Source organism: Procambarus clarkii, chromosome 33, assembly GCF_040958095.1.
Source record: "Procambarus clarkii isolate CNS0578487 chromosome 33, FALCON_Pclarkii_2.0, whole genome shotgun sequence".
Taxonomy (NCBI): domain Eukaryota; kingdom Metazoa; phylum Arthropoda; class Malacostraca; order Decapoda; family Cambaridae; genus Procambarus; species Procambarus clarkii.
This window is the reverse complement of record NC_091182.1, coordinates 34,753,940-34,771,199: the sequence shown is the minus strand read 5'-3', so window position 1 is coordinate 34,771,199 and position 17,260 is coordinate 34,753,940. Positions and strand designations below refer to the sequence as shown.

Here is a 17,260-nt window from a genome sequence, read left to right as displayed (position 1 = left end):
TGAGAACATAAGTATGGATGTTGCTGCAGAAGTCCTATTGGCCCATACTTCCTCTTGCTGCTTCAATATTGGTTCGGGGTCTTGAAGTGGGTAGAATATAGTTGTGCATTAATTGGCTATTGATTGCTGGTGTTGATTTTTTGATGTGTAGTGCTTCGCTGATGTCGAGCCTCCTGCTATCGTTGTATCTATCGATGATTTCTGTGTTATTTGTTAAGATTTCTCTGGTGATGGTCTGGTTGTGAGAAGAGATTATATGATCCTTGATGGTGCCATGTTGTTTATGCATTGTTAATCGCCTGGAAAGAGGCGTTGTTGTCTTGCCTATATACTGAGTTCTTTGGGGCTTACAGTCCCCAAGTGGGCATTTGAAGGCATAGACGACGTTGGTTTCCTTAAAAGCGTTCTGTTTGGTGTCTGGAGAGTTTTTCAAGAGTAGTTGGCTGTTTTCTTGGTTTTATAGTAAACTGTTAATTGTATTTTCTGATTTTTGTCTGTAGGGATAACGTTCCTATCAACAATATTTTTCAGGACCCTTTCCTCAGTTTTATGAGCCGTCGAAAAGAAGTTCCTGTAAAATAGTCTAACAAGGGGTACAAGTGTTGTGTTTGTTGACTCTTCAAAGGTTGCATGGCATTTCACCTTTCTCTTTATGATGTCTTCAACAAAACCGTTAGAGAAGCCGTTGTTGACTAGGACCGGCTTTACCCTACAGAGTTCTTCATCGGCTTGCTTACATTCTGAGCTATGACTGAGAGCCCGGTCGATGTAAGTGTTGATGACACTCCTCTTGTACCTGTCTGGGCAGTCACTATTGGCATAGAGGCACATTCCTGTTTCTTTCCTTAGTGTAGACTGCAGTGTGGAAGCCTCCGCTCCTTTCCGTGACTGTTACATCTAGAAAGGGCAGCCTCCCATCATTCTCCATCTCGTAAGTGATACTCAACACAGAATTCCGCTCAAATGCATCCTTCAGCAGCTGCAGATGTCTGATATCAGGTATATCTTGAGGTTATCTTGAGATGATTTCGGGGCTTTTTTTTTTAGTGTCCCCGCGGCCCGGTCCTTGACCAGGCCTCCACCCCCAGGAAGCAGCCCGTTACAGCTGACTAACACCCAGGTACCTATTTTACTGCTAGGTAACAGGGGCATAGGGTGAAGGAAACTCTGCCCATTGTTTCTCGCCGGCGCCTGGGATCGAACCCAGGACCACAGGATCACAAGTCCAGCGTGCTGTCCGCTCGGCCGACCGGCTCCCCGGTACCTGCGTAAAAATGTCATCAACATACCTGCTGTATATGGTGGATTTCAAGTCCATGTCAACTGAGACCTTTGAAAATCTAAGTTATGGTCGGTTCGGGTAGTTATGATATTTTACATGAGTATTTTTTCATACGAGCCAGGTAGATATGTTATTTCATGTGGAAGCTGTGGGCCTGGTAAATATGTAAATTTAATTATTGTTTAGTATTGTAAATAATAGTAAATATTTTAAATTATTAATATTGTTAAAATTGTAAATATTGTAAATTATTTTAAATATAAATATTGTAAATTTTAATTAATTATTAGGTAAATTTAAATATGTAAATATGGGTAAATTTCACGTGGGGACTATGGGCTGTGTAGATATATTTTGTTTGGGGACTGCAGGCCGGATAGGTATAATTTAATTGAGGACTGCTGTGCTGGCGCTGAAAATGTTAGAGAATGAGAACATAAGTATGGTAACCGAACATAAGTAACCTATACCGTTGATAGGTTAAGTAATAATTGTAAATAAGAAGCAATAAAATGCTTATCTTAACATACTAAGAAGGTTAGGTGAGGTCGGTGTTTTCTATGAAGCTTTTCAAGGTAAACTAAAATATTCACAATCAATTAGTATGTCACATATGCACTTATTAAATAAGCCAATATTGACTGTATGCAAGTGCGAGAACGGGTTGCATACCCACACTCATTATTTCCTTCCTCCGTGTGTGTGTCCATATATAAATGAGTGTGCAAACTGGGATCATTACTTTTGCTAAGAGTATCGAGAGTGCACGTGTTGTGAGGTGTCTGGAAAATACCTTCCTCCATTTGCTGCCATGAAAAATATCCAGTTCTTTGTATTATTAAAAATATTTCATAATTTTTTGCTTGTAATATTTTGCGGTGTGTCAGCACGGGAGACTTGAGAATATTTGTATACATGAAAGTCTTGCATTGGAACAGTCTTTGTTTTGCCTGCGTCACTGGTAGCCAACATACTGCCTGACTCACACAAACAAGGTGTCTACCAACAGTATTTGGAATATAAAACGGATGTAAAAACGCATATCATAATGAGAAGACTTTCTTTGGATTTAATAATGATTTGAGACTTGAGAAGCAGGAAGGATATTTTCTAAGCATTTTAACATTTCATTACAGGCTGATGTAGCTGACTATGAGCTTAGGACATCCAACTTGGTCTATGTTGCTGATAGAATGCCTGTGTTGAGTGGCTTTGCCAAGACCCTACAAGAAAAGTACCTTAGCTCCTCCAAGGCTGTAAACTTTGCTGAAGGGGAACAGGTGCGGCAGCAGATAAATGCCGATGTCGAAAATGAAACAAACTCCCGCATTAAAGGTCTTATTCCCTCAGGTACTAGACGTATTTGTGGTGTTAAAATTTATTATAATGTTATTCTAAACTCATCATTGTAAGCCACTTGTATCTCCATTTTGGTCTGATTTTTTTTATTAAAATGAATGTAACAAAATAAAAAGGTGAAATGAAATAAAAAAATAAATAATATATATAGAGAGAAAGAGGAATGAAGGACTCATTATAAAGGGGGCACAAATACCTTTATGTTAATATTGAAGATATTGAAATTGTTAAGGTGTTAATGTGTGTTTAAGTTGAAACATCTCAAAAGTATTTGAAAAAATCTGTCGGTAATTGCTAAGCAATTTAAATATAAACCATGAATAAGTTCCCCAGTAATAGAAAGCTTTGAGCTGTGCTTCATGGACACATACACACATGAACATACGAACGGTGGAAGCTGCAGAAGGCAGCCCGTCCTCGCATACAAAGATCCAAGCTCGTTAATCCAGCCGCCGAAACCCCCCGGTTTATGAATGAAAATCAGTTTACACACGATTCACAACTGATGACGTCCGAACACTTCCGGAACAAGTGCTTCGTTCACGTCATCTGTTTGAATCACAATTCTATAAATGCTCCACCCACGTATTTCAAAAACAAATAATCGCCGACGGAACCTAAACACCTAACCTATGCCTAGCCATACATAAAATTTGTATGTATAATATTAATTTTTATATGAGGACAAACCAGTTTTTAATACACAGTATGCTAAAATGGATGAACGAGTCTGGGGATGATGATGTTGTTTTAGCTACTCAGAACGAAATGTCCATGTAGCACGGGCTATGGTGAGCCCGTAATTGAGTTCGGTTATTCGCGATAACCTTGTTTCTCTGATATTTGGGTAAAAGTATTAAATGGAGGTGGGGTTTCCTCCTTTTTCTCCGTTTCTTTTTCGCTTCTGTTTTAGTCTTGTTTTAATAACATTATCTTTGTGGCGGATGTAGGTGCAGAATGTTCATTAGTGTGTCCCATTCTTTAACGGCTTTTCTAATCATTGCAGTGGTTGTGGAATGTGCATCTAATGCAGCTGCTGTCGTTGGATTAATGTTGATATCGAGTCTGGGGAGGACGGCCGCTGCTTTAAACAGACCAGTGTGAGGACGGGTTGCAGGACAGGTGCCCAATACCAGGCAGCCAGTGCAATGCCCGCCCTCACTCACACAATATATGTCTAACTAATGCTGTAACATTCCCCCCCCCTTCCCCCCGGCACGTAAACTATTTAACTAGTAACCTGATTCATTAAAGGCCTCGGTAATACATTTGGGTTCGTTCTCGACTCACAATCGGGAATTCTGGTTCGAATCCCGGGAGAGAGAAATGATTGAGCACATTTCCTATCACCTAATGCTCCTGTTCACCTGACAGTAAATAGGTATCCCATGAGATAGTCAGTCTATGGGGTTCCATCCTTTGGAATGTCTTTAGTTCGATCTTAGGGGGGACCTCGATATATGCCTAACGTGTGTGTATGTGTGTGTGCATGTATATATATAAGAACATAAGAACATTTAAAGTGGATTCAAAATATAACTTATTAAAAATATTCTAACCAAAGCACAGGAAGCATACAAATTGAATAGATCGAATAATAATGATCCGAAGTGGATAACAAAGGATCTGAAGAACCTTATAGGTAGAAAGAGAGCGTGGTACAAAACGATTAAGAATGCGGAAGTCAGTTTAGAACAAGAATTCGTCCAACTGGTTAGAAATGTTAAAAAGAGATTAGGACAAAAATAAACTATGAAATTCGCATAGCAGGGCAATCAAAGACAAATCCTAAAGGGTTTCTGTCAGTAATATCGAACAAAGATTAGGGAAAGTATAGGTCCATTAAAACTGAGAAAGGTCAGATAATTGATAATAATGCAGAGATGAGTAGTATTTTTAATAAATATTTTATCTCTGTATTTACTAAAGAGGAACTGAACGTTGTGCCTTCAGCTGAACAAGTCTATGTAGGTGGGGAAGAGTGTGAAGGTATGGGTTTTCACCAGCTAAAGCTTCTACTAGAGTGAGGGGTGCACAGCAGCCTGGGTGCACGAGCGCTGCTGTGCACCCAGGCACGTAAGTGGCCGTGCACTCGGTCTGGATTTGGTAACCCGTGCACAAGACATCACAAATCCGCCGCTCCGCCACCTTGGAAGACCTCAACCTCAAACCAAAGTGGTCCGCCACCAGCTGCAGCTGGGCCTTGGTACACTCTTCCAGCACCTGCTCATCCCTCGACTCAATAAACTTTTTCACTCTATCATCCTCTATCTCTAGGCTATTGAGTCACCGTATGTAAGGGAATACACTAGCGAGCAGTGTAAACCGAGACCAATGTCGACCTTAGTACACTCGTCACTGCACTTGCTAACGTTTGTCACACTGTTGTTCGATGATCCTGGCAAGGTCGCCACTGTGAAAGTTCTCCCCCCTCCTACCTTATATGGTAGGGGGTCGCTCCCACGGGTCTTCGCCCCTCCATACCTGGAAGGGCGAAGACCCGTGCAAAGTGACATAAATGGTCTAACTCAAAATAGCCCTAGAAAATGGAAGCTCACTCAAACACATTGGTAAAATTAAAAGTTTACTGAAGAAAATATATACACTTGCATAAGGAAATAATCAGGTGGAAATTTGCGATGGGGGCAACCTTCTCTCGTCGCGCTCTGTTGCTCTTTCGCCTTTGTTCCTTCCTTGTTCTCTGTTTTTGTCCTTTCTCTTCTCGTCGTTGTCCATTCTTCAATGGAACGTTCGAGGTTATTACGCCAATTTCCTCGAACTCCATCTTCTGATTTCGCGGTTTTCGCCCCTTTGTGTCTGTCTCCAGGAGCCAATGCTTGGTGCTCGTCCTGGTCGTTTTCGTGGCTATTCCTTTCTCTCCCCCCCCCAGCCATTGCTGGGGCTTCTAATTCTTCTGCTCTCTTGATTCGGGCTGATGTTCCCTTTGTTCCTTTACTTTTTCCTTCGCCTCTCCATTGTTCTGCTGCTCGTATCTTTGTGGGGAAATGGTACACAGTTTGTTCCATTTATCTCCCCCCGAGTGTCCCGCTCTCTCTTCCTGATTTGAAACACCTCCTGGACTCCTTGCCGGAGCCTGTGCTCCTGCTGGGTGACTTCAATTGTCGTCATTCTCTTTGGGGTGACGTTCTGACAAATACCCGGGGTCGCCTCCTTGAGCCGTTTCTCCTCTCTTCTTCCCTGTCTCTTCTGAATTCTGGTGAGCCCACTCATTTGGACTCTCGGACTCGCACCCTTTCTTGTCTTGATCTTTCTCTCTGCTCTTCTTCTCTTTACTTAGATTTCACGTGGCAGGTTCTTGATGACCTCCATGGAAGTGATCATTTCCCCATCATTGTTTCCTTTTTCTCTTTTCGCCCTTCCCTCTCTTTCCCTAGGTGGCAGTTTGCTAAGGCAGACTGGACCCTATTTACCCTCAGTGCTGCTCTCCCTGACCTCTCCCTTCTGCCTCTCTCTCGCGCTCTCCTCCTTTTTCATGACACTGTCTTCAACGCTGCCCTCCGCTCTATTCCTCGCTCTTCCTCTCGGGGTCCACGGAAGTGCGTTCCCTGGTGGAATGCGGACTGTGCTCGGGCTGTCCGCTGTAAGCGTGCAGCCTGGAAGAGGCACCGCCGTAGGCAGACGACCGATTCTTTTCTTTTCTTTCGGAAAGCGAGTGCGGTGGCCCGTAGGGCCATCCGTACGGCTAAACGTGAATGTTGGGCATCTTATGTCTCAACAATTACGTCCGAGACCCCTCTGGCCCAGATCTGGAAGCGTATCCGCAAGATAGCGGGTAAGTTCGTTCCCGATGTTTCACCGGTCCTTCACCTCCATGATACTCTTGTGGCGGACCCGTTGCAGGTCGCTTCCGAACTGGGTTCCCACTTTTCTTCTGTTAGCTCTGGTCTTCATCTTCCCCAATCTTTCCTTCTTCGTAAACCTGTCCTTGAGTCTCGTCCTTTAGATTTCTGCACTCATCTTCAGCTTCCCTATAATGATCCCTTCTCTCTCTCTGAACTTCGTTCTGCCCTGGCCCTCTGCGGTTCTACGGCGGCGGGCTCCGATGGTATTCATTATGAGATGCTTCGCCATCTCCCTCCGAGCACGTCTCAGTATTTACTGAGTCTGTATAATCGGATCTGGGAGTCGTCGTCAGTCCCTGAGGACTGGCTCGATGCCGTTGTCCTCCCTGTTCGCAAACCAGGGTCTCTGGGTACTTCCCCTAAGGACTTTCGCCCTATTGCTCACACAAGTTGTGTCTGCAAACTCTTTGAACGTATGGTTAACGTTCGTCTGATGTGGTTCCTGGAACACCATCACCTCCTCTCCCCTTCTCAATTTGGTTTTCGCAAGTGCCGCAGCACGACAGATGTCCTGGTGAACTTGGAGGTCTATATTCGTACTGCTTTTGCTGCGAAGACCTCCGTTGTTGCCGTCCTTTTTGACCTAGAAAAGGCTTACGACACCACTTGGCGTTATCATATCCTGTCTCAACTTCATTCTTTTGGCCTTCGTGGTCATCTCCCTCTCTTTCTCCGCAGCTTCCTCTCTCGTCGTTCCTTTCGGGTGCGCCTTGGTACCGCTCTCTCTCCCTCTTTTCAGCAATACGAAGGTGTGCCCCAGGGTAGTGTTCTGAGCACTACTCTTTTTCTGGTTGCCCTCAATGGTCTTCTTTCCTCTCTTCCTTCTGGTGTCTTCTCCGCTCTCTATGTCGATGATCTTACCCTTTGTTGTCAGGGTGATGATTCGCCTCTCCTTCAACGCCGGCTTCAACTTGCAATTGATGCCGTGTCGTCTTGGGCCACAGGTCATGGCTTCAAGTTCTCTACTTCTAAGACTTGTGCCATGACTTTTACGCGGAAACGGGTTGTTCTTCGTCCCTCTTTGTCACTTTATGGTCATCCCCTTGAATACAAAGATTCCGCGAAGCTTTTGGGGTTATTCCTTGACACTCGTTTGTCTTGGTCTCCCCATATCTCTTACCTCCGTGTTGAGTGCTCTAAGGCCCTTACCCTCCTTCGGGTCTTGTCCCATACTTCTTGGGGGGCAGATAGGCGCACTCTCCTTGCTTTACATTCCTCTCTCGTCCTGTCTAAGCTCGATTATGGTTGCCCTGCTTACTCGTCTGCTTCTCCTTCTACTCTTCGCCGTCTTGATGCTTTGCACCATACTGGGTTGCGCCTCAGTTCTGGTGCCTTTCGTTCGACTCCCATCCTTAGCTTATATGTTGACACTGGCTTCCTGTCTCTCCAGGATCGCCGTGATCGCTACTGTCTTCGCTATCTTGCGCGGTCCTTGCAACATCCTTCCTCTCGCCTCTGTCGTGCTTTAACTTTTACCCCTCCTGCGGTTCCTGTTCCTCTTCACCACCTCCCTCTCTCTGTCCGGTTATCTCGCCTACAGGATTCTCTCTCCGTTTGTATTTCTGGTGTTTCTCCTCGTGTTGTTCCTTCTTTGCCCCCGTGGAGGGTCCCTCTTCCGCGGTTTTGTACTTCCTTGACCCGTATCACTAAAGCTTTTACCCCTCCTACGGTTCTAAAACGCCTTTTCCTCGAGCACTTTTCTTCTCACTCCCGCTCCGTTTCTGTCTTCACCGATGGGTCTAAGTCAGCGGATGGTGTTGGCTACTCTGTTGTTTTTCCTGATCGCACTTATATGTGTCGCTTGCCTCCGGAGACTAGCATCTTTACAGCGGAACTTTATGCTATTCTCTATGCTCTTCGTCTCCTGCTTTCTCGTTGTCAGTCTTCCTTTGTGGTTGTTGTTGACTCTCGTAGTGCCCTCATGGCTCTCGGGTCCTTTAATCCGGTTCATCCAGTAGTTGTCGAGATCCAGCATTGGCTGTTTCTCGTTCACAGTAAATTTAAGTCGGTTGAATTTTGTTGGGTTCCCAGCCATATTGGTGTGTCTTTAAATGAGCGTGCGGATGCTGCCGCTAAGGAAGCTGTCCGCTCTTGTCCCATCTCTCGTAAAGGCATTCCGTATTCCGACTTTTACCCGGTTATCCATTCCTCAGTCCTTACCCGTTGGCAGGCTTCTTGGTTGTCTGTTACTGGTAACAAGCTACGTACTCTTAAATGTTGTGTTTCCTCGTGGCCGTCCTCCTTTCACCGTAACCGGCGGTGGGAAACAGCTCTGGCGAGGTTGCGTATTGGCCATACTCGCTTAACCCATGGTCACTTGATGGAGCGCCGCCCTACTCCTTATTGTCCTAGTTGCATTGTCCCTCTTACGGTCGTGCATGTCCTTCTTGAATGTCCTGACTTCCAGGACGAGCGTGTGTCTTGCTTTCCGACCGCCCCTCGCGGTCACCTGTCCCTCGATAGAATTCTTGGTGACTCGGATACTTTTGATATCGTTCGCCTTATGCGTTTTTGTTCTCGTATTGGCATCCTTGGTGATATTTAGCGCCCTCTGATTATTTTGCGTCTTTGATGGTGCTACATAGCCTTCCCGGTTTGGTGCCTTCTTTTGATAATTACTTACTTACTTCTCTCGTCGCGTCTCTGGCAACACGGTCAGCTGACTGGGTCCACTTGTCAGGCGGTGGGCACACACCTCGCGCCTCTGGCAACACGATCAGCTGGCTGGGTCCAACTGTGAAACCGGCGGGGACACACCTCGCCCCTCTGACAACACGGTCAGCTGGACGATTCAAAGTTCGTTTCTGGCTTCTTGAAAACCAGTTACTATTCCCAGATACACTAACGTCACCGCATCTACATATTCATGTTCCACCACCAATTCATGCCTACATGAGCTCCTTGGCTCGTAGCCTAATGCTATCACATACAGAATATCCTAGCTCGCCTAGATCAAAGGGGTAAAGGGAGGGATAATTATCTACCTTACTTCATTCCATTACGAAGCCGACTCGTCCTCTGGCGAGGGATGATGAGGTTCCTGGTCTTCCGTTGATCAGTTCCCACACACACACAAGTTCCTCAGTCGTCCTTGTAGTAGCGTGTCCTCGCCGTCCTCACACCCGGCAGGTATGGTACTCCTCCTCCTCTTTCTCGAGGTACTGGAGCCAGGTACCTGCGCCGTCGTCCTCCTTCTTTTGCTGGCAGTGTATATCCAATTTGCAGTCCAGTACAGCTTCCCCTTGCCTCACTTCCAGTTGATTCGGCCCGGCCGTCGCTACTCGCTTGATATGTAGAACGTGGTCCGCTGGGCGTCCCAGACGTCTTCAGCCCAATGTTCGTGCCTGCTACAGACTGTTGATAATAGAGCTCTTGACTCTCTAGCCCGGCCAATCCTTGCTTCTTGGCACTCCACGGGATGTCTGCAGTATCAAAGCGATGCTTAAATCCACTGGTAGGGGCTCTCTGGCCTCTAGATCTGGAGCTCACTGGATCGCGTCCTCACTCTGTGACGGTCCGTGATGTACTCTCCCGCCCAGGCGCCAACCGCCCCTGGGGTCCTCCGCCTTGTGACGTCACACCGCCCGAGGGCCCTCGTCATTGGTCACTTCCGTCACGTGACCTGACCTGGCCAGTCAGGTGCCGGAAGGTGTCGCGACGCTTTGGAGGGAAACAGAATGGCTCGGCGCCATCTTGTGCCTCAAAAGGGCATAAGCCCCTTCCACAATCAAAATTAAATGGCAATTTTATAGCCAGCCCGATAACCCTTCACACTCTCACACATATGAAAATGTTCCCTGGATATCAGAGAACGCTCAGGTTATGGAGATATGACTCTTTAAGCAGAGGAAGGAGAAATATAGGGGTGGGAGACCGTCACAAGGGCTATCAGCCCAGTCTACCATATACTCGTGAAGGGCCATCAGTAAAGCCTACCATATACTCGTGAAGGGTCATCAGCCCAGCCTACCATATATTCGTGGAGGGCCATCAGCCCAGCCTACCATATTCTCTTGGAGGTCCATAAGCCAAGCCTACCATATACTCGTGGAGGGCCATCAGCAAAGTCTACCATATACTCGTCAAGGGTATCTGCCCAGCCTACCATATATTCGTGGAGGTCCATAAGCCCAGCCTACCATATACTCGTGGAGGGCCATCAGCCCAGCCTACCATACACTCGTGGAGGGCCATCAGCTCAGCCTACCATATACTCGTGAAGGGCCATCAGCCCAGCCTAACATATACTCATGAAGGGCCACCAGCTCAGCCTATCATATTCTCGTGAAGGCCCCGGTCTTCAGCGACATCTCCTGCATCAGCACCAGTCCTTTATTTTGCAACTCGACTCCAGTTTCTATCACTCACTTCTTACTCGTGTACTTACCCAACCTGTGTTTGAAGGTTTTCCTTGAAGCAGCTGCGGAAATGATTTATAAATGATACCAAAGTCTACAATCATGTTTCCGAACCAGTGTTTGTTAAAAATAATATAAATATAAATTTCTCATATTTTTAATCCAATTTTATATATTTTTAAAAAATAAATGTATTATTTTAAAGTCGTAATTCGCAAGAGAGGAACCTAATGGCCGGGATTAACCTATTCATCCATCTCTGATTAGTTATTATAATTTACATCTAACTACCAGTTGGGTGGCCCAGATTGTACAGTATTAGCCACGACCTGTCTTACACAGGCTGTTTAACATGTTCTGTCTTTCACAGCTGCCTTACACGGGCTGTTTTACATGGGCTGTCTTACACGGGCTGCCTTACACGGGCTGTCTTACATGGGCTGTCTTACACGGGCTGTCTTACACGGGCTGCCTTACATGGGCTGTCTTACACGGGCTGTCTTACATGGGCTGTCTTACACGGGCTGTCTTACACGGGCTGCCTTACACGGGCTGTCTGTTACGGACCCGAGTCCAGCGTCCGAGCATGGAGCAGTGACGACAACGCCATCTGTGGGTCAGCTCCCGAAACCCCTCCAAATGGACGACGCCATCTAGTGAGGACGAGATATACCGGCCACAGGGGCTGGATTCCCGTCTCAATCAGCTCGTAACATAGCCGCTGCTGACCTCTGGTGAGGTGACGCTTAGACAGCAACGCCATCTATGGAGTGGATAGGTGGGCGTTTGTGTCTAAGCCTGTAAGTGAGGTGCCCTAGGGTGTCCCTAGTACTGATGTCGTGTCTGATTACAGAGTCGACCTGGGACTGCTGGATTGGACGATGGGCAGGCTACCCAAGGCAGCCATAGTATCTCCACGTGTTTGCTGCAGAAGCTGTGAGTCACCCCCCACCCCCCCGGATGAACACAGTTGTTAGCCTGCCTGTGACGTGGCAGAACCAGGAATTGTCGTACCCGGGGCTGACTGGTGGAGAAGACTAGCCACTGGGGTGTTGAGAGAGGAGAGTGATCAGCGGAATCACACGAGGCTCCTGTCTAGGGCTCGCAACCCTAGTATTGGTCGTGAAGTGGCCTACGCAGCAGAGCTGATTGGAACCTGCCAGCTACAGGCTGGATTTGTGGTTGAAGGCCTCCACGACGGTGCACCCAGTGGGACTGTGATTTGGCTGGCCTGTGGCCAGGGTAGACTCGCCTAGAGAATCGAAGGATTCATCGTGAGGCCACAAGAAGAGAACCAGGGCTAAGCATCGTTGAGCACCGTGGAGCATTCTGTGTCTTCAGGGGAAGACCATTTTGTACATTATAGTGTTTATACCCCCCGTGTGACAGTTTATATATTTATTTATTGGTGGTGGTAATATATATATTTAATTTAGTGTATTTGTATCCCTTCCCCTTTCATTTACTTGCGTTACGGAACACACCCCTTGAAAGCCACTACTAACTTGGGGCCGGATACCCAAACTCTAATAACATCAGAGAAAGAACCCAGTTGCGACCCAAAAGGGCCGTAACACTGTCTTACACGGGCTGTCTTACACGGGCTGTCTTACACGGGCTGCCTTACATGGGCTGTCTTACATGGGCTGTCTTACACGGGCTGCCTTACACGGGCTGCCTTACACGGGCTGTCTTACATGGGCTGTTTTACACAGGCTGCCTTACATGGGCTGTCTTACACGGGCTGTTTTACACGGGCTGTCTTACACGGGCTGTCTAACATGGGCTGTTTTACACGGGCTGTCTTAGATGGACTGACTTACATGGGCTGACTTACATGGGCTGTCATTCCGGCTGTTACTTCTCATGACTCTCAGATCCTTACTTCTTATGACTCAGATCCTTACTTCTCATGACTCTTAGATCCTTACTTCTTATGACTCTCAGATCCTTACTTATGACTCTCAGATTCTTACTTCTCATGACTCTTAGATCCTTACTTCTTTTGACTCTCAGATCCTTACTTCTCGTGACTCTTAGATCCTTTTCGCAATATGATTTCCCAATTTCACTGTTTTAGGTGATATCTCTACTTTTAATTTGGTTTCCCAGATTTAACACCAAACACCTATCATTGAACTGTATCTACTAATTTTCTGACAGTTTACTGAGTTTGTAGAGGTCTACTGTCGTGGTCCGCATGTTCTAGAAATACCTAAAACTCGTCTAATTTTAATGTCATTGGCTAATTTAATGGTGGTGTTTCGTCTTGTGTTTAAATTGTATATGTCTATAAGGGAAAAAAAGGTCTCGTTAAAACATCCTGGAGCAATCCACTTGGCTGATGTTGGTTGACGTTACCATTCTCGTCCTGAACTGCTCTCTTAGCTTCAGTTCTTGTTCATTCTTTTACCGTGACAGTTGGCAACCAGCTGATGATGTTAATAGTTTTGTCCTCCATTTCAGGAATATTCGATAGTTTAACAGCGATGGTGCTGGTCAATGCAGTCTACTTCAAAGGACTATGGGAAGAGCAGTTCAAGACCACTGATACCCATGATGGCAAGTTTTGGATATCGGAGAGTGAGAGCATTAACGTGCCAATGATGCATATCAAGAAGATATTTCGCATGCAACACAACAAAGATCTTGGAGCAACTCTTCTTGCAATGAACTATAAGGTGTGTAATGTCTCATGAAATTGCTACTTAACATTCAGGTCATACCTCGAGTTGTACAAGGGTTGAGTTCCCTGTCATTCGTCCTGGGTTCGAGCCCAAAGCAAGAAGCGGTGATTGGGCACTTGTTCATATTTTTTGCTCACAGGTTTCTTAGCAGAAATTGCAGAAATGAACAAATCCACAAGGGCCGTGACGAGGGTTCGAGGGTTGCCCTTGTGGATTTGTTCATTTGATGCATCACACTATTGTGATTTCTATTTGTAATTGCAGACCTGGTTGTAAAGCTCTTAAATGGATCGTGTTTCAGGATAAACTACTAGTGTAAGCCTAAGGATGAGCTTTTGGAAGGCGATTCTGGCCTACTAATAATAGTCCGGTCATCTGTTTTTGTTTTTATTATTAATACTTTTCGGTATACCTGCATTTTCGAAGCTACCCTAGCCTATTTAAAGCGGAGTACAGAGTGTTTCAGCAAACTAGCTACGTGAAGCTAAAAATCCCCATCACACAGGATGGTTAGTCATACTAGTCATACAGAGGCATGTGATAAGTAGTCTGAACTGGCAAACTCTCGGTGCATTATGATGATATCATGAACACTAGAGTGAATAAGGCAGCAGTGATACTGAGTCTCTATCTCGCAGGATGGTTAGTCATACTGGACCATATGTTCAGTAACCTGCACTGGCAAATTTTGGGTGAATTATGAGGATATCCTCAAGGATACGAGAATGAATAAAGTAATTGCAAAGCTCGAGGTACCTCATGCCAACGGCTCTGAATGGTCTGATAACTATTATGTGATGTACATTCACACACTACACTGCACACTACATTCGGTGATGTAGTGTGCGAGATCATGCCTCAGTTCCTGCTCAAAGAGTTTGCACCTGGAGTGCTCGTGATTGGGAGATTCATCATCTGTAGCCACCTGCCACAGGTAACGGTAACCCAACCTGATCCTGCCAACCACTGTGTCGCACAGTCTCGTGGACATTTTGTGCTACCCAGAAATGTAGGTTTTTGATCTGAACAAATCATAACTTTTTATTCTGTTGCTTTCAGGTCGTTGGGAGTCAGTAATTTCTATCCTATCAGACCTGTGTGTTTGGAACAGTATAGTCTTGACAGTAGAGATGGGGATACCAAGGTCTAATTTAACTTCAACTAATTAAAAGTTCCAATGTTCTGGTTGATGACCTTGAAAATTTGAGGGACATGAGTTTTCTCTTGGGGATGGAGAGCTCTGGATTTTCTTATAGAGATAAGACCACATTCATTGTTTTTAGCAGCGAGTGAATCAAGTAGAGCTTGTAGTCTAGTTTGGGAATTTGCAACAATGCCAGCCTGTCCTCCAAAAATGGGGAGGTAAATGTAACAGCCCCATAAGTGCAATTATGTAATATGTATGACAGTTAGGAATTGTACTTATTTACACTTAGTATTAAATCGTACTGTCAAATATTTTGTGAATATTTGAGTTTACCTAAAAAGCTGAATAGAAACCCACGACCTAACCTAACCATCTTAGTTTCTGAGGATAGGCATTTTACTGCTTCTTAATTACAATTACTACTTAACCAATACCTATATTGATATTATAGTTTTATAAAAAAAAAAAAATATTTCAATAAATTGTAAAGTAACTCAGGATATTTTCAAATTTTGTATAAAATCTCTATTGTTTAATAAAACTGAAAAAAGAAATTCCTGATATTTAAAACTTGCATATAAAACTTGTGTGTTCGCCCAGTTTGTGGTTCGCCTCCACAAACTGGGCAAACATTTCCTTTATTTCATCACCTTGACTTTTCCCTGTTTCCTCTGGCCATCATGCTTGCCCCTGTTCCTGTTATGCTGTGATAGGATTTGTCAGGAGGAGGGAAAGTGGGGTGAGAGAGAGAGAGTTAGAGGGACAGATAGAGCGAGATAAGGAAAGAAAGAGTGTGAGTGTGTGTGTGTGTGTGTGTTTGTAGGGGAGGGGAGGGGATGCCTGGGAAACTGGGGGTGGGGGGGTGGGAGGGGGCAGAGATGTCACTTCAGGTCAGATGGGAGGGAGTGTGGGTGTGTGTGTGTACTCACCTATTTGTGCTTGCAGGATCGAGCATTGGCTCTTAGATCCCGCCTTTCCAGCCATCGGTTGTTTACAGCAATCACTCCTGTCCCATTTCCCTATCATACCTAATTTTAAAATTATGAATAGAGTTTGCTTCCACAACCTGCTCCTTAAGTGCAATCTATTTTTCCACTACTCTCACACTAAAAGAAAACTTCCTAACATCTCTGTGACTCATCTGATTTTCCAGTTTCCACCCATGTCCCCCTCGTTTTGTTATTATTACGTGTGAACATTTCATCTATTTCCACTTTGTCAATTCCCCTGAGTATTTTATATGTTCCTATCATATCTCCTCTCTCCCTTCTTTTCTCTAGTGTCGTAAGGTTCAGTTCCCTCAGACGTTCTTCATATCCCATCCCTCGTAACTCTGGGACAAGCCTCGTCGCAAACCTCTTAACCTTCTCTAGTTTCCTTATATGTTTCTTCAGGTGGGGGCTCCATGATGGCGCGGCATCCTCTAAGACTGGTCTCACGTAGGCAGTGTAAAGTACCCTAAAAGCCTCCTCACTTAGGTTTCTGAATGAAGTTCCGATTTTCGCCAGTGTAGAGTACGCTGCTGTCGTTATCCTATTTATATGTGCCTCAGGAGTTAGATTAGGTGTCACATCCACTCCCAGGTCTCTTTCTCGAATTGTTACAGGTAGGCAGTTCCCCTTCATTGTGTACTGTCCTTTTGGTCGTCTATCACCTGATGCCATTTCCATAACTTTACATTTACTGATGTTGAACTCCAGTAGCCAATTACCTGACAATCTCTGCAACCTGTTTAAGCCCTCTTGGAGGATCTTACAATCTTCATCTGTCACAACTCTTCTCAGTTAATTTTGCGTCATCCACAAACATTGACATGTATGATTCCACTCCTGTAAACATATCATTTACATAAATTAGAAAAAGGATTGGGCCCAGCACCGATCCTTGATGTACTCCACTCGTTACTGTTCGCCAGTCCGACTTCTCGCCCCTTACCATTACCCTCTGGCTCCTTCCTGTTAGGTAGTTCCTCACCCATGCTAGGGCCTTTCCGCTTACTCCTGCCTGCCTCTCAAGTTTGTAAAGCAGTCTCATGTGCGGTACTGTATCAAAGGCCTTTTGGCAGTCAAGAAATATGCAGTCTGCCCAGCCTTCTCTGTCCTGACAGGGTTTCTTTGTCATAGAATTCTAAAAGCTTTGTTAGGCATGATTTCCCTGTCCAGAACCCATGTTGGTGCTTGTTTACAAACCCAATGCTCTCCAGGTGCTGAACAAGTCTTAGCCTAATTATTCTTTCAATTATTTTGCAGGGGATGCTTGTCAGTGATACGGGTCTGTAGTTAAGTGCCTCCTCCCTATCACCTTTCTTGAAAATCGGTACGACATTTGCCTCCTGACAGCAACTGGGCAATTCTCCCGACATAAGTGACTCATTAAAGAGCATTGCCAGAGGCACGCTGAGAGCCTGTGCTGCCTCTTTTAGTATCCACGGTGATACTTTGTCTGGTCCAACCGCTTTAGTTGCATCCAGTGTTGTCAACTGCTTCATTGCCTCCTCTGCTGTCACCTCTATATCTGATAGTCTTCCATCTATGGTAATCGCTTCTAACAATGGGAGCTGCTCA

General features: G+C 45.4%; 1 protein-coding gene across 1 annotated transcript in view; it reads left to right on the top strand.

Annotated features, from left to right (window-relative positions):
• LOC123765210 (leukocyte elastase inhibitor) overlaps nt 1–17,260 on the top strand; it is a 133,993-nt gene that overhangs the window by 90,212 nt on the left and 26,521 nt on the right. The window contains exons 4-5 of the mRNA XM_045753679.2: nt 2,419–2,632; nt 13,329–13,543. Of these exons, the coding sequence (XP_045609635.2) occupies nt 2,419–2,632; nt 13,329–13,543 (429 nt within the window). The remainder of the gene's footprint in view (nt 1–2,418; nt 2,633–13,328; nt 13,544–17,260) is intronic.